Source organism: Silurus aristotelis, assembly GCF_946808225.1.
Source record: "Silurus aristotelis genome assembly, chromosome: 3".
Classification (NCBI taxonomy): Eukaryota; Metazoa; Chordata; class Actinopteri; order Siluriformes; family Siluridae; genus Silurus; species Silurus aristotelis.
The window spans coordinates 9,543,816-9,570,301 of NC_139576.1; the positions used below are offsets into that span (position 1 = coordinate 9,543,816).

General features: G+C 37.4%; 1 protein-coding gene across 1 annotated transcript in view; it reads left to right on the forward strand.

Moving 5' to 3' along the window:
- Window positions 1–26,486, forward strand: part of kcnh3 (potassium voltage-gated channel, subfamily H (eag-related), member 3) — a 169,646-nt gene that overhangs the window by 81,558 nt on the left and 61,602 nt on the right. The window contains exon 3 of the mRNA XM_083536939.1: window positions 11,452–11,685. Coding sequence (XP_083393065.1) covers window positions 11,452–11,685 — 234 coding nt within the window. The remainder of the gene's footprint in view (window positions 1–11,451; window positions 11,686–26,486) is intronic.

The following is a 26,486-nucleotide window of genomic DNA, read 5'->3' on the forward strand; positions in this document are numbered from 1 at the left end:
TTTTGTTCACGAGCATGAATGCTCCACACTCACTAGACGATAACCAGTAATCACAGAAGGCTTCTCCTTAGTTCTCTGGTTCTCAGAGACCCCCAGAGACCAGAGGGAGAGAAAAAAAGCTTGGCTTGGCTTGGCTTGGTAATTATGCTGCCAAAGTGCCACCCAACTCGTTGCTCAGGGCTAATAAATTGCACGTTGTCTCCGTTTGGGTTTCATTGTCCTCTTACTGTGTTTAGAAAGACACGAAGCGGAATAAATCACAAAACAGCTATGTGCCACTGTCTTCATGTCCCTGCCTTCATGGTTATGTCACACAGTCGGTTCCCACGTGTTTGCGTGCATGGTGCCTATAAGGTAATGTGTTATTGTGTTTACTGTGTGACACAGAAGAGATGCGCGCACACTTGCTCTATCTTTTCTATTTTTAACCCCCTCATGCATTCATGGATGCATCAGGCTCCTTCAAAGGCTCCAAAATGACTCTTTCATTCTTAGACTAAGCTAATTCTCAACAAACACACACACACACACACACACACACACACACACACACACATCATCAGCATACCTCCCACTTTCATACCTTTATAGCTGTTCTGTTCAATGAAATCCAGCTCTGTCTACACGTTTGTCACCATCACCTCATGCTGTTCAAAGCACACAATCACAAATTGATGAATTTGTCGTCTTTTGATAATCCAGGAGATGAAATTCAGCTTCAGGATGATCCTACATACTTAAAATGAGCCTTGCTAGTTAATAAAAGATTACAGATTCACAGAGAAATTTTATTAATCACTTGGGATGATTATGCAGATTTGTACTGAGTAATTTGTACTGCAAATTAGTAAAGAATCTAAATTAGGAAATGAACAGTCACCCAGGCCATCACACCTGTAATCGACATTTAAATTAATTTGAATCGAGGATTCATTTTTAAAATATTAGTAAACTTTACATTGAAGTACCTCTGAGCTAAGCTGAACAGCTAGCTAGCTTGACTGGTGTGTGTATGTTTTTTTTTTAAAGAGCTACAGCTTTCTTAGATGATGCACATAGTTCTTACTTAGAACAGTTATTTTAAGACTATCAATTTTTTCTTTCTGTTTTATTTATAGCGATGTCACAGCTTGCAGACGATCGCTACGCAACAGCCCACGGCATGCCTCCAGGAGCGCGGCTTTTTTTTTAACGAGAGAAACGTAAAACTGCATATTTCTTTTATAAATCTGATAAAAAATAAGGTCTCTTCAGAGCCATAAAAGACAAAACACTACTCTAAAGGTACTCAAAATTAACATGAGATTAGCTGAAACTATGTTATGTCCTCTTTAAGGATCTTGCTCAAGGGTCCAGTAGAGGTAGCTTAGCGATGCTGGGATTTGAGCTCACAACCTTTCAATCAGTCTAACTCCTTAACCACTGTGCAACCACTGATGCACCTAGTTCTTACAGGACATTTAGAGGTTGATCGAGTGTGGAGAGTTTTTATTAAAAGAAAAACACACGTGAACTAAGACTACACAATATATACAAAGAATTCTTGAAGAAAGCCCATTCTGGAGCACAGGATAATGATAATTGACTTGGTTGAGCTGCCATTGGTTTTCCTGGAGAGGTTCAGGGTCAGACATGATTTGGTGCATCCATGGTTAGCTCTAATTAACTTGTCAAAGAGCAATATACACTTAAATACTGAATGCTGAGGCTAAAACATGAATCAGCTGCAACCAGTGATGTGACATAAGTGCCATGATTAGGTGAGATGCAGCGGTCGATGGAAACGGTTCTCCTGCGCCGTCTTTGCCGCAATCACGGCAATAATAACATTGTATTTAATGTTTTTTTTTTGCAGGAACACCTCCATTCATAAGCACAATAAACTGGAGGATCTATTCATGCACATAGCAATTATGCACAAGAGAGGCCGTTTATGGCCACTCAGTAGACTGCTTTTCATTCACACTTTCACTTCTTATCGGTTATTATTGGCAAAGTGACCACAATGAAGGGGGTGAGTGGAAGAAAGACAGTGTCTAATGTAATCTGCAGATATTGTCTTTTTAAGCACACCTTTAAAAAGGCACAGAAATCCATCATATTTTGTAGAATTATTCAATGCTCTCTGATGGTTTTGGTTATGGTTTTCTAATGCGATGTGTGTTTGTGTTCTGACTCATCAAAATTTAATGGACGGGGAATTTGCTGAAAGCTAGAGCCAGGCATGCTGTGTGTGAGAGGATTTTTGGACAACTTTCATATATGCAGTAGGTTATAACAATGATCTCATTGTAAAAATGTTAAAATTAGAAATTATAAGTAAAGAGGAGTTGGAAATAGACTGAGAGATATTTCTCGTGAAAAGGCTCAGATTCTGATCATGCTGTTTAGGCATTCAACTCTTTATCGACGCTGCGGCTAAACGCATTAATCAGTAACTAAGATAAAGACAGCTGCAGAGTTAAAAGGGTGAAGAGAATAGGCCTGGATTTACTACTGGGTCTACTGAGTTTAATTATAATCTGCCTTTATTTTTCAGTACATTTAGGTTCTCGCTGTGGCACTGTAAAATCAATGATTGTGGCCAGGTAATAATTCAAAAGCTGGGAATCTCATTTGCTGTTGTATCTCATTAAGAGTGTTTTGTATAGAGACGAGGAAACCAATTCACAGTTTCAATCAAACATCAACAGTCTAAATCTGGTGATGTTTTTTTATCACATCAGTAAACATATCTAACATATAATGACTATAAAGTAATAATTATATAAAAATATTTGTATATACATTATTTTGACCAAATATTGCTGTTCGAGCTCAAACATTATGTATACATACATATATATATATATATATATATATATATATATATATATATATATATATATATATATATATATATATATATATATATATATATATATATATATGTGATTCGTCTCCAAACTGTAACCACAAAATTGGAGGCACACAATTGGATGTGGTAGCATTACATTTTCTCGTTACTTGATCTAGGAGACCCAAACCAGTTTCACAAGCCAGCTCCATTAACATATGGTTTACATGACTAGATTGAAAGATCATGAATGGCCTGCTATGGAGCTCCCTTTTGAACACCTTTGGGATGAATTGAAATTTGACCACACCCCAGGCCACCTCACCTCACCTACATCAGTTCCTGACTTTACTAACATCCATGTAGCAAAAATCTCCACAAGTACACTCCAGAATCTAGTGGAACACTTTCCCAAAAGAGTAAAGATTATTATAACAGCAAATGGAGACTAAATGTGGAACTGGATGTTCAAAGAGCACATACAAATTATATTAACTAGTGGAGATATTACAACCTGGAAATCACAGTCTTTCTTTCGTTCTAGGAAGATCCCGCATCAGATTCATAGCTAGGGAATATTAGAAGATGTATTTTTCCTTCATCTTTCATCTTTATTCGTCCGTCTCCCCTTCATAGCCAACCATCATGAACTGGAATTACATTAAAGCTAATGGATGCTGTGATGCTTTGATACTCTGTCGTATTTCCACCAGACATGGATTAGGATATCTGCAGAACGAAATGACAAAACAAAGGGCCCTTGAAGCACAAGACTACTGAAACACACACACACACACACACACACACACACACACACACACACACACACAATCCCTTTTTAAACAGTTTTTTTAAGACATTGCTGTCGACATTGTGTTGTGTTTGCCCAAATAACAGCTGTATTTGCGTATATACTGTGTGTGTGTGTGTGTGCGTGCGTGCGTGCGTGCGTGCGTGCGTGCGTGCGTGTGTGTGTGTGTGCGTTTGTGTGTGCCTTTATGAGCATCTGTTGTGTTTTCTACCTCTCAGTTCAGTATGTAATATCCATAGCTGCCAGCTAGCATTAAGCCTGTGTGAGGCCCAGGTTTAAAAAACAGGATTACCAAAACTTTTACTCCTACTAACCTTGTAGAACACACACACACACACACACACACACACACACACACACACACACACACACACACACACGCGCGCACACGCCCATTAAACTGCAAGGTGTTAGAGAGATACACCAGCGAAACAAAAACACATAGTTGTTGTCAGTAGCGTTGGATGCAGGACCACTAGCCAAGACTGAGTCCATGTCAAGACTGAGACCAGACATTCTGTTCATTTACAAATACAAGACATCCTTTCATTTTCTTCTTATGTACTTTAATATTAGTAACTGTAAATGGTGTAAAACAGTAAGGAACCATAAAACACTTTCCAAAACAGTTACATTTACAGCATTTGGCAGACTCCCATATGCAGAGAGACACAGTTGCTTTTGTAAATTTGTACAGCGGAACAGTTGAGGGTTAAGGGCCTTGTTGAAGGGCCCTAAAGTGCTCGATGGGCAGCACAGGGATTTGATCCCACAAGCTTCCGGTCAGACTTTCAACATTTTAACCACTTTTTTAAAGTGAAGCGTATTTTCTTTTCTTTCTAAGTTCACAAGTACAGTCTCAAGTTCCACAGCCCAGCCTTTTGTATCCCAAAGAAGAAATGAGAAAACTTTTAGCAAAAGTCTCTCTCTCTCTCTCTCTCTCTCTCTCTCTCTCTCTCTCTCTCTCTCTCTCTGTCTCTCTGTCTCTCTCTTTCCATCTTTCTTTCTCTTCACACCTCTTTCACTATCTCTTTCATTTTCTCCCTCTCTCGCTCTCTCTGTCCCTCTCTCTCTCTCTCTCTCTCTCTCTCTTTCTTTCTCTCCATATCTCTTTCACTATCTCTTTCATTTTCTCCCTCTCTCGCTCTCTCTGTCCCTCTCTCTCTCTCTCTCTCTCTCTCTCTCTCTCTCTCTCTCTTTCTTTCTCTCCATATCTCTTTCACTCTCTCATTTTCTCCCCCCTCTCTCTCTCTTTCTCTCCACATCTCTTTCATCCTCTCTTTCATTTTCTTCCTTTCTCTCTCTCTTTCTCTTTCTATCAATCTATCTCTCCACATCACTATAACTCTCTCTATCACTCTTTCTTTTACTCTCTCTCTTTCACTCTCTCTTTCACTCTCTCACTCTTTCATGCTCTGTCTCTCTCGTTCCCCTTTCCCCTGTATCCCTATCACTTTCTCTCATTTGCTTTCTATCTCTATGTCTGTCTTTTTATTATTCTCTCTCACTCTTTGTTCCTCTCTGATCCACACACACATACACACACACACACACACACACACACACACACACACACACACACACACACACACACACACACACACACATTCACATTAACACTAACTTATCATTTATGGGCAGCAGCTCTTTTATTTATGAAAGTTCTGCAGCAGTGCAGGATTTTTGTAGGTTCTGCTCAGTAAGATGCTTCCATTACGATGCACCTCACACCTGCAACTGGACATCATTTAACACAATCTGCATTATTGGCAAACAAAACAGCTACTTGTGTATGATAATCCTTGAACATGACAGTAATTTGTAAGCGAGATGTTTCGGGTCAGGTTTCTCGCTCGTAATAGTGATTTAAGACACGGCATTCATAAACCAAAACACCAAATAAATCCAGACTCCAGAAATCCTTTGAGATGCTTAAAGTCTACACTCACCCTTACAGCTAAACTATTCAATTTATTACTTGGTGAAAGGCAATGGGCTGCGCTCACTGATGAAGCACATCGACAGCTGATCAATGCTCGGCTACATATTTTGAAACGAGTAAAAAAACAAAAGAGAAAAAGAAAGAGTTCTTTCGGGTTTTAGATGGAAAGAAGCAACAACAAAGTAATACAAAGAACAAGAGACTGTTTTTTTATTGATTAAGCAGCTAATTTAGTAAGTTTATTACACTAAGGAACTTTAACATGCTTGAGTACAGCCATTACAAATAATTACAGCACCGTCTGCGATAGTCTAAAAGCGCCGTGAAAAGAAAATATAGTCAGCAGGTGCGAGGTTCCAGCATCAAGACAATTGATTAAAGTGAAAACAAACCTGCAAATAACCAATTAAAAAAATCACAAACAGTAGTTAAGTCTTGGAAATAACTAAAGCAGAGAAAAGGCAAATTAATATTTATGACCTACTGTAGGCATATGCCTTTGACCTGAGTGACTTAGCATGATCTCTTACAAGTGAACAGTTAAGGGCCTTGCTCAAGGGCCCATCATTTGCAGCTTGCTGGTGTTTGAATTTCAACTCACAACCTGTGTATTAACCACTGAGCTTCTCTTTCCTCGCAAATGGTGTTTATTATAAAACATAGCGAGAAATGTGAGCACAGAAATGTGGAGACTTGTAGATGTACCCTGATTACCTTTTTTATTAGTTTTTCTCCATTTTACAAAATGGCTTTAAGCGAACAACAGCATTTATCAGGCCAGGAACATAAAATCCCAAAATTACTGAGCTCAGGTCCTTTGGGATTCCTTTGGGAGTTCAATACATGGAACTAAATTAGACTGACCTTTGTACCTTCTATTGATGTTACTATACACCTATGATGGCTGATATTTTATTACCCAGACTATATGAATTATAAGTTTGAGGACACTTAATGGTTCGAGGCTTATGTGGTTCTTTCCCTTGTGATTTCCTTTAACTTGAACCAGGAGACCCATACGTTACACTGCCCAAAGCCAGCTTCATGTAGATATGGTTTGCATGGATTGGAGTGGAATATCTTCAGTGGTCTTCTATAGAGCGCTGACCTCAACTCTATTGAACACCTTTGGGAGGAAATGGAATGCTGACTGCACCCCGGGTCTCCTTATCGCACGACTTGTGTACAACACCCTAGTGGCTGAATCCAATCTGGAACTTTTGGAACGTTTTCCTAGAAGAGTGGAGATTATTATAACAGCAAATGGAGAAGGAAAGTAAAAAAAACACGTGAATCTTATGGTCAGGTGTCTACAAACCTTTGCTCATATATTATAGCTTATAGTTTATACCCACTGTTTTTTAAAGCCCAAAACTACAAATCTGATGTTATAGAATGTTGTTATAAAATGCCATTTCTATCTATCAGAGAGTTAAATTGCATCAAAACTGCTACTGTGGCCCTACAGAAACTCTCGTTCCTGAATGGCTGCATTAGCACCTTAATGAGAACACTTCAATTGAGTATTTAAAAGTAAATGCTCTTTTCCCCCAAAACATCCTTGATTCAGTCTCAATGAAATGCTGATTCATTAAGTTTGACCGTCTGAATATTAAAGTCAGCACATACTACTATGAATGGTGTGTACATGAATGGGATTTCTTCATTATTGTATGAATTATAAAGGAATCATTTTGTGCTATTTCGCTGTTTTGCTGTGGCCGTATTTTTGATATTTGGCCAGCTGCATGCAGGATAATGAGAATAGGTATGTGAAAAGAGAAATAATGCAATGCAATAATGCGATGGTGATAAATCATGCAGGTTCTCAGTTTCTTGGACTTATTAAAATGCTTTCTTATGAAATCATTTTTCACAATTATGGATTTTTTCCCCCCTGAACTGAATATCATTTTTTATTAAAAGAAAGGGACAATTTAAAGACTGAATATTAACTGCCCCTACCTCAATTTGTCAGTTGCATACTGTTGGGATTTAGACGTTTTAAAGGACGCCCTTGTCTAATTAAATTTTTCGGCAGCTGGAGTCAAGGCCAGCAGTCCAGAGAGTGATGCACGCTGGGAAATCTCTGAACTGTTTTAAAATTGATAATGAAAAAAAAAAATATTTAACCTTGGATGTGAAGTTGTACAGAGAAATTATATGTCAGATGTGTTGTAGATTTTACAGCAGAACTCAGATCATCCACACAAAGACTAGAAATCTTTAAGATACAGGAAAAACATGTCATGTGCTACACAAAATTCTCTGGCTGATACTTTCCCATTCCTCCTCAAGAAGTGGCTTTTTTAAAATGCTGAAAACCATGATGTTTAGAATGTGCTTTATCTGGTCATTCTCACGACGTTTCAGCCTGTAGACCTTTTTCATCCAGGATGTTTTCAGTGTTTTGTTGTGTGAGGAAAATTCCAGAAGATCAGTAGTGGAATCTGAAATACTGAATATCCGTATAAACTCAGAGAGACCACACTTTTCTCCATTCTGGTGTTCAATGTGAACATTAACGCAAAGTTAATTTTACAGTGTAAAACTTAAAATCTAGGGCCCAGTACACACAGAAAGCCCTGAAACAGATGAATCGTATTTAATGAGAACTTATAGTCTTATCTAATAATTGTGTAGAGCTTAAGTGTGCTCACGCAGGCCTCATGTTGTTGCTATTATGTGCGTGGAAAAATTCCAAAACCAAGTGTTATCGAGATTCCTCCAAGCTTTATTATACATCTTTTTATTTGCTCATTCTTTTTTCTGTGGCTCAACTCACTAATCAGTGCATCAGCACCCGTCTCCTTCACTCACTGTCTTTTCCATGAGAGTGGATTTGGCAGCTTTCTGTCCTCCATTTCGCTCCCTTCCTCTCTTCCCTTTCTCATTTCCCTTTAGCAGACGGGTGCCGTGCTGACGTCCTGTCTATGCGCCTCTCTCAACTGGGGTTCAAAAAAAGCGCTGCTTGCCCTCTGTCATCGTCATTTTGCTGCAAATCCTGCTGAAAAATGCATGGAACAGAGCTGATTAGCCTGCTCTAGACTGTAGGGACAAAGGTTTGTGGACACCTGACAATATGATTTGTATATGCTTTTTGAACATCCCATTCCATATTTAGTGTGCATTTGCTGTTATAATAAACTCCACTCTTCTAAAAAGTGGTTCCACTAGATTTTGGAGTGTGCTTGTGGAGATTTGTGCTCATTCAACCACTAGGGTGTTAGTTTAGTCAGTTACTGATGTGGATGAGGTGAGGAGCTGGGGTGCAGACAGTCTTCCAGTTCATCACAAAGGTGTTTAATAGGGTTTAGATCAGAGGTCTACAGAGCTCATATAAAGCATATCGTCATGAAGCTGGCTTTGTGCAAATGGGCCGGATAGGTTTGGGTCTCTTAGTTCAAGTGAAGGTAAAATTAATGCTACTGCATCCAAAGACATCTTATACAATTGTGTCCCTCCAAGTTTGTGGTAACAGATTGACGTGGAACCACATATGGCTGGAAAAGGTTTTGTCTTTATAGGGTATTTCTCCTGAAAAAACTCCTGAAATAAGTTGGGTTGCCATATACAGTATATTAATATTTCTGCCAGAATACATTTCCATTGGATGAAAATACCCATCTATTTATCTATGTTAAATAAATTCTACAGAACACAAAGGAAAACTCAGTGTCAGTAACACATGCAGAGGTCTCAGGCTATGCTTTGATTTTGCTTGTTTTCAACACAGAAGGCTGGTCCTGCTGTTTTATTTTTCTGGGCTTGATTCATGCCTTTTGTTCTTCTTCTTGCGACGACAGTGCTCCCTGATGTCTTTCTGCACTGCTGTAACCTGTACTGTTTGTTTGAAGGAAACTGGGGAAGGTTTAGAGGTGCATTTGTGTAGCTCATGGAATTTTTTATATTTCAGTGTGTAAAAAGAAATTCTGACCAACAAAGTCCAGTACAAAACAATGCCATTCCTATGTGGCAATGTGTTCACACTAGCAAGCAATAAAGCTACAGGAGAGATATGTTATAATAATAATAATAATAATAATAATAATAATAATAATAATAATAATAATAATAATAATAACGACGACGACGACGACGACGACGACGACGAGGATGATGATGATGATGATGATGATGATGATGATGATGATGATGATGATTATTATTGTTGTTGTTGTTGTTGGTATTATTATAGTACTATTACTACTACTACTACTACTAATAATAATAATGATTAGTAGTAGTACTATAATAACAACAACAACAACAACAATATAATAATAATTATTATTATTATTATTAATTATTATTATTATTATTAGTAGTAGTAGTAGTAGTAGTAGTAGTAGTACTATAATAATAATAATAATAATAATAATAATAATAATAATAATAATAATAATAATAATAATAATGAGGCTGCATTGACCACATCTGGGGATGTATTGGTGATGAGTTGAATGTGGTCGATATAGGTTATGGAGACATTTAATGTCAATTACTAGACCACCCGTTTAGATTATTATTATCTATACACAGATCTGAGGTTGTCTGATTTGTTGTTTTTATAGATTTCAAGAATAATCAGGGAACTGAAAAATACTTGGCTGATTCAAATAAACATCTAATTAAAGTTTAAAAACAGCACTTGGTACCGCATTTCAGATCCAGAACTATAGGAGTGAAACCACAATAGTGACTGAAACAATCAATACAATAAAATCAGCAAGATTTATTCCTGCCCACTATATGGGCAAAGGTTTATGGACACCTGATATAAGATTTACAGTATATGTGCTTTTTAAACATCCCATTTCACATTTAGTCCCATTGCTGTTATATTAACCTTCACTCTTCTGCAAACCAAGTTTGTGTTAACAGTTTGGGACAGAATTACACATGGCTGAATAAGTCAGGCATGCGTTTGTCCATATAATGTATATAAATGAAAGAATCTTTTTCCAATTAAGAGTTTGTCTTCTGTGATCTGTTTCTGTCTATAATATAAAAAAAAAAAACAGTGCTTTCTACAGGAAGGTTTCCTAAACATTATTAATTAATTCAATTGATCCATGCATGAATTCTGTTTATTTAAATATATCGTGTTTTTCAGTGTGATATATTGTGCCTAACATCAATTGTCAGACAGTGGTGTTGGCTTTACTGCTCCTACTAATACTGTTCTTCATTTAAGGTAATATTGGGAATCAACAGTAAGTTGTAGATCAGTGGTTAACATGTTGGAAATCTGATCAAAGATCAAATCCCTGCACCTTTATCCCTCAACTGCTCAGTTGTAGAAAAGACAAAGGTATAAATTGCTCTGGAAAAGAGTATCTGCATGAATATAATATAATGAGAAGTGGTAGCTTAGTGATTAAGACTTTGGACTTTGGATTGGAAGGTCATGATTTCAACATCTAGGACCATCATGCTGCCCCTGCTGGGCCCTCGAGCAAGGCCCTTAACTGCACAGTTGCATGAATAAAATGTGTAAGTTGCTCTGGATAAGTCGCATCTGCCACATGGCATACATGTAAATGTAATGTAAAGTGCAGAGGAAGAAATGCTGGTCAGAAAGATATTTGGATGGCAGAGAAGTGTACTTCTGCCTAAATAAAGACAAAATAGCAAGAGAAAGTGAAAAGGACAGGCCTCATTTTAGGGAATGTGTGTTTTTTTCTTTTATATAATATTTTAACATATGCATCATAAAACCTGCTCTTGCCAGTAATCATACTATTTATGGGCATTACTCTATATCTGTCTGCTGTACTGGAAAATCACTCACATAATGAACAGCTTCTTAAACATGATGGTAAACAATTTTCCCATAATCCCCTTCTGTCTCTTTCACAGACAGCAACTTTGTGCTGGGGAATGCCCAGGTGCAGTCGCTCTACCCCATCGTGTACTGCTCAGACGGGTTCTGTGAGCTGACAGGCTACGCTCGTGCTGAGCTGATGCAAAAGAGTTGTGCTTGCAACTTTCTGTACGGGCCCGAGACGAGCGACGGGCTGACGGCACAGATCCAAAGCGCTCTGGATGACCGTCGGGAATTCAAGACCGAGTTGGTTTTCTACAAGAAAGGAGGTGAGTGAGAGAACGAGTGTGAGCGAGCAAAAAGTTGAAGGCAATTGAGTTTTCTTGTGTGTGTGTGTGTGTGTGTGTGTGAGAGTGAGAAAACCTGTATGTACACAATGCCTATTTTAGTCTTAAGCTCATATCAGCCGTAACTGGGTGCCAACAATTCAGTGGCTCTCTTTCTTTAGAAAACATATTTATCTCTCTAGATTGCATGCATTGTTGTTATCAGTGTAATAACTGGCCTAGGGTGCACCTGGGTACAGAGGATAATAACACTGGGAGACAGCAGTGTCCTCAGCTGGCCTCACCTTTTAAGCTTTTCTCGAAATCATACCTTATTAGTATTTCAAAGCGGCTTAAGGTTTAAAAATGCTTCACAGCAGGGTTCACTGTGCTCCTTTTCTCATATTACAGGAGATTGTACATAGTGTAATGCTATCCGCACATTCACCTGCTGCTGGCAGCAAAACTGGATGCTCGGAGATTGCATACAAATATAGGAATAGATGACAGACGTTTATTTTTGGCATAGAAAAAGACCCTGTGTGACATTTTATTCTATATAGTAATTCTAAATGGACAAAAGTATTGGGACACCTGACCTTTCCAACCACTTCCAAACTGTGACCACATAGTTGGAGGCCTTCACTTGAAATCAGAGACCCAAACCTGTTCAGCATGGCAATACCCCTGTACCCGCTACAGGAAGGTATGGTTTCTATGGCTTGGAGTGAAAAATCTCAAGTGGCCTGCTATATAGCTCAGACCTCAACCCTACTGATGAATTGGAATGCTGATTGCACCCCAGGCCACCTCACCTTACATGATTAAGCACAAAACTCCATAAGCACACTCCAAAGTCTAGTAAAACTTCTTCCCGGAAGACTGGAGGTTGTTATAGCTGCAAAATGGGGATGCTCAAAAAGCACATAGAAATCTTATGGCCAGATGTCTACAAACTTTTGTTCATATGGTGTATATAATATACAGTATATCGTGTTTTGAAATACGAGTATTTATATTTTCTTATAGTTAGTTTCTGGGGTAGTGGTGGCTCACCGGCTATGTTTTATTAAAAAAGAAGTCCTTTAGGGTTGTATATATAGATCTCTGTGTTTCTGTATTTGGCTGATAAAATATTTTCCCAACAAAATATAATATGTAGAACCCTTGTATAGCAAATAACCTTTTATAGTATAATGTTTATAACTCAAACTATGACCAAGGTAAAATATGTAATAGGTGGTGTACATATATAGGTTTGTGTATGCAAACAGTTTCTTCATACCATGGTAGTGTCAACATTGGTTTATATAGTGATGTATTTTCTATGTACATTATAGACTAAATGTGTATACAACATAGTATATACCCGTATTTCACAAAGTAACACTCACAGTTCCGCTTTCCACGGCCGTTTTAGTTTCATCCTTCTTGGTTTTACAGTTTTGATCTTGTTTCTCGTTCTCTCCTTCCCATTGCATTGTTGTTTGCTGATCGTCACCTGTAGCCTGATAGATAGATAGATAGATAGATAGATAGATAGATAGATAGATAGATAGATAGATAGATAGATAGATAGATAGATAGATAGATAGATAGATAGATAGATAGATAGATAGATAGATAGATAGATAGATAGAATTTTATTGTCATCGCATAGTACAGGTACACAGCAACAAAATGCAGTTTGTCTTCTACCAGAAAAAAAATAAAAATAATGTGCAAATAGACAAGTGCAGATAAATATCTAGTATACGTTGTGTATAGCATGTAATTATATATATTACATATAAATTACATACACTGTAAACATATATACAGTGAATAAATATAAAGGCTATAGCAATGCAGAGATGTGTGGACATTGTTGAAAAGCATAAGTAAATAGTTCGAAGGCTATGGCATTGAAAAATAATGCGCAGACACTGTTGTAAAGGAACATCAAGTAGAAGGTTATAAGGTTAGGACATAGAAAAAAAAAATGTGCAAGCTGAATAAACAAGTCTAACTTTGTATTAAATATACTTTGCTATTGTGTCTATTCGGATTACACGACACCTATTCTAGTTTATTGGTGTTAACTAATAGAATAGATAATAAAAATTGAATAAAACTCATAATGTGGCCTAGATTTTGACAATAAAACCAATATAACGGAACTGAATCTTCAGAACCTCCGTTTATGGCAAGTGTGCTTTGATCACACACTCTAAGTGTAATCAGATCATTAGATACTGTACAGGTTGTATTTGCATAGAAATGATGAAACAAACACAAGTGCCTCATTTCTCTTGTGTGATACTTGTGTGAATGTAAAGTGAATTTTCTACTGCACAGTAAATAGAATATAAACCTTCATTTCCGACGATCTTTCTGTTAGTATTCACACTGGACAGTTTCTGTAAAAGTTAGTTGATTAATCGAAAAAAACAAAAAAACAAAACAATGGTCATTCATGATAATGTGCTCCTTATGATTGATAACTGCAGAAAATGTCTGATGCAGAACGAAAGGTTTCAACCAGTATTGAAATTCCAGTCAGATCTTCATGATGATTATAAAGACTGTGTGTTATCTGTAGTGCACTTTAACACTTAAGTGCCATAAACACTCACTACACGGTTCACCCTCCCATTTTTCTCTTGTCTCTATTCCCATCACAGCTGACCCAAATCTTGACAGGTTTAGTAATGAGGAATTATTAATGATATGGGAATACTGAAAACCTCACAAGGCATTGAGTTTTCACAAACAGTACCTCCAAACCTGGCTTTACTATTAACACTTTGTCCATGGGCATGATGACACAGCGATCGAGATCACGCCAAATCAAAACCCTTCTCTTGGGTATTTCTGAACATTTAAAGTAACATTTGTCTCAAAAGTCTCAGATCATAAAGGATATTAACACTTTTTAGAAAAATAGTTAGTAAGTAAATTAGATCAGACGTTCAGACAGACAGACAAACAAAGATAAAAACTTTTATTAAACAGGATAACAATCTCAGTTCTCATACACAGATATCTGTGTATGAGGGCACAGCAGTCATGAAACAATTCGCTTGGGTATTACTGAACATTAAAAGTACTTGGTCTCTCAAAAGTCTCTGATAATGCAGGAAATTAGCACTTTTTTTTCCCACAAAATATTTAGTTAAATAGTTATTTAAATGGCCAGTCAGTTATTCAGCCAGCCAATTACACATACAGACACTTAAATAGAGTTAGTCATCTTTTTTTAAAAGGATACAAATCTCATTGAGATATCTGAAAATATCTTTTTCAAGGGTGACCTTGCCGAAAAGGCAACAAAAGACACAACATACATAGAAACATAGAAAACATACGTAGAAAACAGTCTCGAAGTCTTAACATAAAAAACATAGTAAACAGTCTCAGAAGTATCAAAGAATCACTTTGAAATAAATAAAAAATAAGTGCCATAAATTTGAGCAAGTGAAGGTGTTTTATTAAGACAAGTTACAGCAGAAAGATCATTTCAATGCAGTGTGTTGTGTAATTACCTGCATGCTGCTTTGGACCATTTGCTTCCTTCCTTCCTTTCTTCTTTTTTAACATTTACATTTACGGCATTTATCTATATATATATATATAATATCTATATATCTAATACTGGTTCATTAGAACCCACTCTAAGAATACCACCAGTCTAAAACCCTTTTGGAAGAAAAGTATTTTTTAGAGAGCAACTTCAAGAATTTTAAAGAATAGACAGGTCTTTAGACACTAATTGAAGAAAGCTAGTGACCCTTTAAATAGAAGTTTAAACAGAGAAAGAGACAGTAAAACAGAGAAGAGACAGTAGAAATGCCTTTCTTGCACTATGAAAGATCCAGGTACCAATCCAGCAGTTCTCGAGGATGAAGGGAGCATATTGCTGTAATGCTGCAAGTTGTGCGGCTGCATTCTGCATCATTTGCATCAGTTGAAGGTTTTTCCGAAGCAGACCTTCAAGGAGCGAGTTCCATGTCAAGTCAAGTCAAGTCAAGTCAAGAACCTTTTATTGTCATTTCAACCATATAAAGCTGATGTAGTACACAGTGAAATGAAACAACGTTCCTCCTGAAACCTGGTGCTTCATTAAACAACATAAAGCTACATAACAGAAAACACAGAGTTGTGCAGACTAGTAAGTGTCCTCGCCACATAAAGTGCATCGTGTGCAACCTGGTGCAAACAATGCAACGACAGACAGTGCAAAGACAACACAAGTTAGTGTAGGACAAATACACAAAATGTAAACAAAAGGGTTTGTGCAAAACAGCAATAGTCCTTTCTTGACATAACAAGGAATTGAACAAACATCTGAGTGGCTTGTGTAGAAAGAAACGGACGAATTCTCCTGATGTTGTAAAGGAGAAATCGATATTGGCATGTTAGATTAGCAATGTAAGAAGAAAAGGACAGTTGATTGTTCATGATTACTCCAAGGTTATGTTCAGCGACCGAAGGGGAGATCAATGGGTTGTCCATAGAGATCACAAGATCTTAACATGGAGATAAATCACCTGGGATGGAAAGAAATTTGGTTTTGCAGGCTTCATCTGATGAGCTGCCTTTTTTAGCATGACTTCAGGGAGGGATATTAGGCCTCACTTATCTCACATCTAAATCACATTTTCAATGTTCTTACTTCACATTTTGTCTATTCAGGCCCTGTTGTGTGTTTCAATATGCTAATTTCTGCAAATTGTAACTTTGAATCCTGCTGAGTATGGCCAGAAGTCTAAGAGAGCAAACTTGTGGGGGTAGGTTGTAATATTATCTCCCCTATTACTCACAACATGACGAGCCAATCATGCTGTGACACCCTCAATGAAGATGCACTACAAGCAGCAGTTTGGAAACACATGGATATCAAAAAACATTTATTCACACACTTTGATGCAAGAACATGACAGCTTTCCCCTCCTTGGTTGTACTTTTTTCATTTGGTGCAAAAGTAATGGAAGCATAAATGTTTTTCAGTAAACAAACAAACAGACAAATTGAGTTCTGAGGGCGTCACCCTAATGCAGATCAGCCGTGCCGCACTCACGACTGGTAAATTGCAGACGATTTAACAACATTCATACAACATGAAAAAAACATCAGCGTTTTTAAAAATCTGTCAGAAGTGTTTTGTTCAGCTAACGTCATCATTGACGTTCTGTCTACATCTGTGTCATCGGATCATTTATTTGATCTTTTAATAGGTTTATATCTTATTATTAATATAATTATATGTTATAATGTATTTAGCTACAGATTTATATATATATATTTTTTTTTATATATAAAAACTTAACTGGTCAATCACACAGCAATCCACCAATCAGGGTAGAGCGTGCACTCTGTTTTTGAACTTGTTTAGAATGCTGTTTGGTAGTGACGGATTCAGGCAGACGCAACATGTGCAGCCGCGCAAAGCGCCATCTTGCCGGGGGATTTTTTTTACACCCACCGCCCAAAGTTTCCTCAATCATACTCTCAGAAAGGAGGGGCGGGGGTTGTGTGAAAAAAAGGCAAAGAAGTGTAAAAGACAGAGCAACAATATTTCAGTTTGCATAACATTATAATTTATAGTATGTAGTTTATCATAATGTTTGTAGCAACAAAACAATTACAGCCTCACTGGTCTAGATGGATTGTAGATAAACTGCACTAATAGATTTGGTTACCTTTAATAAGGTGATGTCATAAAATTTCTGTCATTGTACTGAAATGGTCCTGAACTGAGGTCAGTGAGAAGAATCTCCAGTGCAGCTTAAAAGACTCATTTAGAAGACGTATATTATAAAAATATAGATGCTGTATGTATCTTATGGCTACAATTAGCCGAGGAGTTTTATGGTTCTTGGTTCTTAAAGTTTAATACATTAGAATTTAATTCTCTGAATACTTAAGTAAATTTGAAGGCAAACTTTGTAATTTCACTCAAGTAAAAGTTTAAAGGGAGCACTTTTATTTTACTGGAGTAATATTTTACCGAGTGTATCTCTGCTTTTATTCAAGGACATGCTTTGTGTACTTTGTCCACCATTGCCTGAGACAGAGAGAGAGAGAGAGAGAGAGAGAGAGAGAGAGAGAGAGAGAGAGAGAGAGAGAGAGAGAGAGAGAAAGAGAGAAAGAGACAGACAGACAGACAGACAGACAGACAGACAGACAGACAGACAGACAGACAGACACATACATGCATACATACATACACTTACATTAATACATACATACATACATACACATACATTCATACATACATACATACATATACATACACTTACATTAATACATACATACATACATACATACATACATACATACATACATACATACATACATACATATATACATACATACACATACAATTATACATACATACATACATACATACATACATACATACATACATACATACATATATACATACATACATACATACATACATACATACATACATACATACATACATTCATAGACAGACAGATGGACAGACAAACAGATGGAAAGATGAATATAGGGTCCTGGAGAAAATGTACAGTATCTCACATAAGTGAGTACACCCCTCACATTTCAGTATCCTTTTTAGTATCTTCTCAAGGTACAATACTGTAGAAATGAAACTTGGATATATTTTAAAGGAGTCAATTACAGAATTACTGAATTACTGTCCTCTGAAAATAACTAAACATACGGTCATTATTTACAGCACTTCTTACATTTTATTAGATAAATATTAAAGATTTTGTTAAAGGGCCCAGAAATGCAAGCAAGGGGATTTGAACTCATGACCTTCTGGTCAGATATACACATCTTAACCACTTAGCTAATACTCCCCTAACTAGTTTTGTTAATGTTTCATTTGTTGAAACGTGGCTGAAATGACAATTAAAGCCACTGGACTTAAATCAAACAGTGCCTATATACACAGTAATAAGCTATGTATAAAGGAATGCAGGAAAGTTGATGAGGTCTAATGTGATGTTGATCAAATGCCTTTATTGGGAGAGCGAGCGAGAGTCAGATTTTAATCTCCTTTAAATTCATACAAAATTATTTTGAATATAGATTTCAAATGCACTAGTTTTTTTTTCTTCTGCTTTTCTATAATAAAATGCACGGGTGAAAAGTAGAAATTTTGTATAACACAGACATGAATTTCATTTGATTTGACCCAATTTTTGCTTGCTTTTGTGATGCATTTCGGATCGATTTTATTGGACTGTTTAAACACACTTTTAATAGCAGAGATCAACCATGAGGGAAAGCTGACCTTTTATGCAAAGCAGTTAACTTGGTCAATATCACACAACTGCTTTACATAAAGACCTAGAATCTATGCAGAATAGTAAATATTACACATTAAAAAGAATTTACATTTAAATCCTTTTATTTTAAAGTAAATGAAATAATGGAAAAAAAGTTTTTTGTGTCACCTCAGTATTTTGTCCTCAGGTGTATCTTAAACTGGACACTGCAGAGAAGACAATCCTCTTTTATACAGTATGCACATTTATCGTAATCCGATCAAAATGATGCGCTTGCATGGAGCAAGGCTTAGCCTCGATGTTGTCATGACAATAAGCAGCGTGTGAGTCTGAGCACCACAGTCAGCATTTTAATCGCCCTGCTCGTGTTGCTAACAGGTTTTAAATTATTTTCATCTCAGTAAAAAAGGAAAAAGTGTTATTTTTAAATAGACAGTAAAAAGAAGGAGTGTTTTATGGCAGAAAATTGTGCTTAATATTTCATATTAGCCTTATTTTCTGGAAATAAATGACATTCTGGTTGTTGGAAATAGTGCAGCATAAAAGGTCAGTGTTAAAAGTTAATAAAGCATATACAGTGCCCTCCTATCATATTCTTAAATAGAACAAATAGGCTGTGAAAAATTGACCTTTTGATTCTGATGAATGAAGTCATGGTATATATACAATGAGGAAAATAAGTATTTGAACACGCTGCTATTTTGCAAGTTCTCCCACTTAGAAATCATGGAGGGGTCTGAAATTGTCATCGTAGGTGCATGTCCACTGTGAGAGACATAATCTAAAAAACAAAATCCAGAAATCACAATGTATGATTTTTTTACTATTTATTTGTATGATACAGCTGCAAATAAGTATTTGAACACCTGTCTATCAGCTAGAATTCTGACCCTCAAAGACCTGTTAGTCTGCCTTTAAAATGTCCACCTCCACTACATTTATTATCCTAAATTAGATGCACCTGTTTGAGGTCGTTAGCTGCATAAAGACACCTGTCCACCCCATACAATCAGTAAGAATCCAACTACTAACATGGCCAAGACCAAAGAGCTGTCCAAAGACACTAGAGACAAAATTGTACACCTCCACAAGGCTGGAAAGAGCTACGAGGAAATTGCCAAGCAGCTTGGTGAAAAAAGGTCCACTGTTGAAGCAATCATTAGAAAATGGAAGAAGCTAAACATGACTGTCAATCTCCCTCAGACTGGGGCTCCATGCAAGATCTCACCTCGTGGGGTCTCAATGATCCTAAGGAAGGTGAGAAATCAGCCCAGAACTACACGGGAGGAGCTGGTCAATGACCTGAAAAGAGCTGGAACCATCATTTCCAAGGTTACTGTTGGTAATACACTAAGACGTCATGGTTTGAAATCATGCATGGCACGGAAGGTTCCCCTGCTTAAACCAGCACATGTCCAGGCACGTCTAAAGTTTGCTGATGACCATTTGGATAATCCAGAGGAGTCATGGGAGAAAGTCATGTGGTCGGATGAGACCAAAATAGAACTTTTGGGTCATAATTCCACTAAACGTGTTTGGAGGAAGAAGAATGATGAGTACCATCCCAAGAACACCATCCCTACTGTGAAGCATGGTGGTGGTAGCATCATGCTTTGGGGGTGTTTTTCTGCACATGGGACAGGGCGACTGCACTGTATTCAGGAGAGGATGACCGGGGCCATGTATTGCGAGATTTTGGGGAACAACCTCCTTCCCTCAGTAAGAGCATTGAAGATGGGTCGAGGCTGGGTCTTCCAACATGACAATGACCCGAAGCACACAGCCAGGATAACCAAGGAGTGGCTCTGTAAGAAGCATATCAAGGTTCTGGCATGGCCTAGCCAGTCTCCAGACCTAAACCCAATAGAGAATCTTTGGAGGGAGCTCAAACTCCGTGTTTCTCAGCGACAGGCCAGAAACCTGACTGATCTAGAGAAGATCTGTGTGGAGGAGTGGGCCAAAATCCCTCCTGCAGTGTGTGCAAACCTGGTGAGAAACTACAGGAAACGTTTGACCTCTGTAATTGCAAACAAAAGCTACTGTACCAAATATTAACATTGACTTTCTCAGGTGTTCAAATACTTATTTGCAGCTGTATCCTACAAATAAATAGTTAAAAAATCATATTTTGTGATTTCTGGATTTTTTTTTTTTAGATTATGTCTCTCACAGTGGACATGCACCTACGATGACAATTTCAGACCCCTCCATGATTTCTAAGTGGGAGAACTCGCAAAATAGCAGGGTGTTCAAATACTTATTTTCATATATATATATATATATATATATATATATATATATATATATATATATATATATATATATATATATATATATATATATATATGGGTGTGCCGATTTATCGCGCAAAGCAAAAGGATGCCCCGTACTCTTATAAGTCTGACTTCTGGCAGCATTTTTGTTTTCCAGTCACTCAAAAGGACGGTAAAAAAAAAACTGACAAAACACAAACGACAAACATTAAAACGCTATCACATTGACAAACTGCAACTGGAAGTGAAAAGGTGAGTAAAAGGACAAACATCTGTACAGTGTAGTTTTGCTGCAGCGTGGTCTCATTCGAGTGACAGAGCTCAAGAAATAACCAAGTGCATCTGAGTTTTTGATAGCAAAAGTCACAAGAAAATTTTCTGTGGTTGACAATGTTGGATATTGCGAATTGGTTAAAGTACTGAAGCCCAGGTATAATATTTCGTCACACCCGCGCTTCAGTTGTAAGGTAATTCCAGCACTGTATAACGAAGCTAAGGCAAAAGTTGTAGATTGTGTAAAAAAGGCTGAGAATGTGGCAATAACAACTGACCGGTGGACTTCGTGGCCTGTACAGGGCTACATCACAGTCACGGCATATGTAAAGGTTTGTGCTTCAGACTTTGTGCTTTTTGACACGCATACTGGGGCAAACATAGCCGAAGTTTTAAAAGAGTGGGAGTTTAAAAGGGTTCATAAAAGCATTGCTATAGTTACTGACAATGCATTTAACATAGAGGTGGCAGCAAGAGAAGCCGGGTTGGCACTTTATATTAGGTGTTTTGTTAAAAAATGCCCATCAACTTCATACTATAGACAGTGCCGACATCAGGGATGCAGAAGAAATAGTAAAGCTGCTTAAACTGCTGAAAAAAGGCCTCCACTGTCCTGTCTGATGAAAAGACTGCCATCCTGTCAGTCATTGTGCCCTTAAAATGATAGAACAGAGCATGACACCGTATGAGAAGGACTCCACAACTATAGCTAACACGAAGACAGCCATCCTTTAAAACCTCTCAGGCGGATACAGAGAGGTACAGGATTATCTTCTAGACAGTACTGCCATGGACCTGTGTCTGTTGCCGCACCTACTTTCTGATCAACACGAAGAGGTTTTCCACCACTTGAAGAAGCAATCAAACCAGTTACAGCAGGTATGTCTGGATTACTAATTGTTTTTAAGGCTGGCATTATGGAGCAAAAAAGGTTGGGTGGTGCCAGTGATGGAGATCCCACTGATCAGAGAGATGCAGTACACAGAGTTGAGCAAAAACAGCCACCAAGAAAAAAGACAACACTGGAAGATTGTCTTTTGCTAAAACTGCAGTTACACAGCCCAAATCCAGTATAGAAGCAGAGATTGACATGTACAAAATGGACACTTCTTTTCCCCTCACTTGCTGTGCAGTAAAATGTTGGAAAGAAAATGCTCAAATGTACCCATTTCTTTTTCTTGCCAAGGCGAACCTCACAGTTCCAGCAACTTCTGTTTCCCAGTGAACACGTTTTTTTTCTACACCAGCGGATAGTGTAAATGCTCAGAGATCCCAGCTTCTACCTGAAAATGTAGATATTCTGTTTTGTTTTTTTTGCAAAAAAAAAAAAAAAAAAAACCTGTAAGTAACCTAAACAAAGTAAAAGCTGTTAAACATATTTGAATATAACACTGTTTTAGTTTAGTGTATTTTTTGCACCTTTACTACTTTAAGCAGTTGTCTCTTCAGATATCGTAATTCAAAGGTTTTGTTAAATTGTAGTTGTATTTTTCCAGTGACAGGCCTGTTTAATTGTTAATTTACCCACAGAAGGTTCAATTAAATCCTTGAACAGTTATCAATACTTTAAGTTGTTGGTATGACAAAGAAAATCTTTAATGGAAATAAATCTTGTTTGAATAACTCCTACTTTAATTTATATACATTCACACACACACACACACACACACACACACACACACACAAATATATAGGTTTTTTAAATTAACAACTAATTAGTTTTTCTTTTTAATAAAATGTAAATTTGTATTGCTCAAACTGCATACAAGAATATAAGTGAAATCCAAACCCATTTAGTGCATTTGCCATATTCCAGATACATGCAGTGGCCACGTACAGTAGGTTATGAGAAACTATTTGTTTAATGAAACTTATAATTATTCTTACTCGTGTATTTATTTTTTAAATCTCTCACAGTACCGTGATGTGGTTTTCTCGTCTCCTTAAAAACTCATTGAAATTTTCCACAAACTAAATCTGTGTATTTATCGCCAGCTTTAAAAACTTGCTTCGCTACTCTGCTCTGCAGGGGCACAATACATTTCAAATTACTTAAAAAAATTATAACCACACTGTACGGTGTTTGCTTTATGTTTTAGGTTGAAATAATCCCAAACTTTTTAAGGAATCTTTTTGCCATTTTCTTTGGCCTAAATCTTCTCCTTACACCTCTGTACCACACTGTTTTTGTCCGATCCTCCTTTTTTTTTTTATTCTGCAGAGCTCCAGATTTTAGCAGGGAGTGCGTCAGTAATAATGGTCCCTGAGAAACACAGTGTTTAATGTTTAGTTAAATTAACGAAGCATTGAGGCAAATTATTTCTAATGTATAGTTTTATTTCAAAGTATTTATGTATATACTTTCTCACAAGAAAGCCCACAAACAGAATCTGTTCAAGAGCATGAATTATTGGAACTATATATATATATATATATATATATGTATATATCAAACTGTTTGTTCCGGTAAACAATACCGCTCTACAACTTCAGTGTCTGAATCTGCCATTCAAATTCAACTGTTCAGGCTTTAAATACCTTGGTATCATGGTGACCCGTTCCTTACCCAGACTTTTTCATGCCAATCTCGCTCCGCTTGTGGCGGACATGAAGTCGGATTTTCAGAGGTGGAGCAGTCTACCTCTGTCTTTAACAGGAAAAATCAATGCAGTTAAAATGAATGTTCTGCCCAAGTTTCTTTATTTTTTTCAATCGCTTCCACTATTTTTACCCAAGTATTTTTTTGATTCTTTAAATAGAATCATTAATTCTTTTCTTTGGAGTGAAAAACCGCCCAGAATCCGTAAGACTTTATTGCAGAGATGTAGGCTCAATGGTGGGCTTGCTTTGCCCAATTTTTAAATATACTACTGGGCTGCACATATCCAAAAACTGAACTTTTGGTCCAATTCAGCAGAATCCACTTGGTGCAATCTAGAGCTACTGTCTTGTAGATCATCCTCTGTATCTGCTCTGCTTTGCTCACCTTTTCCGGTCAAACCATCTCAATATACTGACAATCCAGTCGTACTGAACACACTTAAGATTTGGTTTCAGTTTAGGCGTCACTTTAAATTTAAGGCTTTATCAGCACTGAGTCCCTTGGATAAAAATAATTTGTTTCCCCCGTCACTTTTGGATTCAGCTTTCTCGCTATGGCACAAAAAAGGCATCAAGCAACTTTATAATTTGTACAAAGATGGCGTCTTTAGAAGTTTCGCCAGCCTATCCTTGGAGTATGGGCTGCCTACAGCTCATTTTTTTTTCGATATCTCCAAGTCCGCAACTTTGTATCTAAATGCCTCCCCAATTTTCCCTCTGTACCCCCCAAGCAACCTTGGGAGAGTTTAGTCATGTTTAGTCCACACCAGCGTAGTTTGATCTCCCGGATATACAGTTTTATTTTATCTCTTAAAAGCTGTAATACAGATAAAACCAGGACTGCATGGGAGGAGGAGTTGGGGCTGCAGTTTGGCGATGAACGATGGGAGAAGGCCGTAGATAGGTTACGGTCTACCACTTCCTGTGCCCGCCTCAGTCTCATTCAGTTTAAGGTTATGTACAGAATTCATCTTTCCAAATCGAAACAGGCGAAAATCTATCCTGGGGTTGAGGACAGATGTGACAGATGTCATGCTTCCCCCTGTCATTTAAGTCATATGTTCTTTCTGTGCCCGAAATTACATGCATTCTGGACAGGTTTTTTCAGCATTATGTCCTAGATATTTGGAGTGCAATTGACGCCATGCCCACTGATCGCTATATTTGGGGTTACCAACGAGTCGGTATCACTGAGTTCTGTACACAAAGATGTTTTAGCCTTCTCATCTTTATTGGCCAGACGTTGCATACTTCTACACTGGAAAACAATAGGATGTCCTTCCATCTCTCGGTGGTTTAAAGACTTAATGTTTTTTCTTAAGTTGGAGAAAATAAAATATACACTGAGGGGTTCTACTGGCCCTTTTTTTTGCAAGTGGCAACCTGTTATTTCTTATTTTAGGAGACTACGGGTGCTACTTGCTTAAGGATCTAAATTGGTCAAAATTGGACTGTATGCATGACCTTTATTTTGTTTCTTCAGTTGTTTAAGCAGTGGGATGTGGGGTGTGTGTGCGTGCGTGCGCATGTGTGTGTGTGTCTTTGTCTGGGGGTTTGTTTGTGTTTTGGGGGGTGGGGGTGTTTCTTCTTTGTTTGTTAAAAAAAGGAAAATTGAGAATTTATGTTTACATTTTTGTATTTGTAATTGTTGATTTTTCAATAAAAAGAATTGAAAAAAATCAAACTGTTTGTGAGCTTTCCTTTTGTCCAGCTTTAAAGAAGGCTTCCTTCTGTGATTGACAAGTGGACCTTCCACTTCTGCAACCTCCAAAGCAATGCTGCAGCACTCATGTGTCTGTTTTTTTAAGCAGCTTCTGCACCTGATGCACAGCACAAACACTCAACATATTTGATCGACCCTTGTGAGGTCTGTTCCGAGCGGAACACGTCTTGGAAAACCTCTGTATGACCCCTGACACTTTCCAAGTTTGCTTTGTTAAAAAAAAGAAAATTTTTAACAGAGTTGTAGGCTGATTTATATTAAGTTTGTAATCAAGTGTAGATTTATTTATTGCTAGAGACTCAAAGCACTTTTGGACGTCGCTCTGCTAAATGTAAATGTAAATGATGACTGCACTGTAACTCAGTTTTAGCGTGTAACCGATCTTCTTTTTGGAGAGTAACAGTTCTAATGCCCAAATCCTCAGAGTTCTTTGCCATGAGGTGCATTTTGAACATCTAGTGGTCAGTATGAGAGAATTGTACTCAAAGTACCACATTTTAACTGCTCTAATACAAGATACACACATTTGTTCTAATTTAGATAATAATGACTGTAGGTTGAGTTATTTTCAGAGCACAATGAATCTATACTGCTCTATAAGCTGCACATTGACTACTCTAAAACATGTCATTTCTATAGTATTGTCCCTTGAGAAGATACTAAAATGGT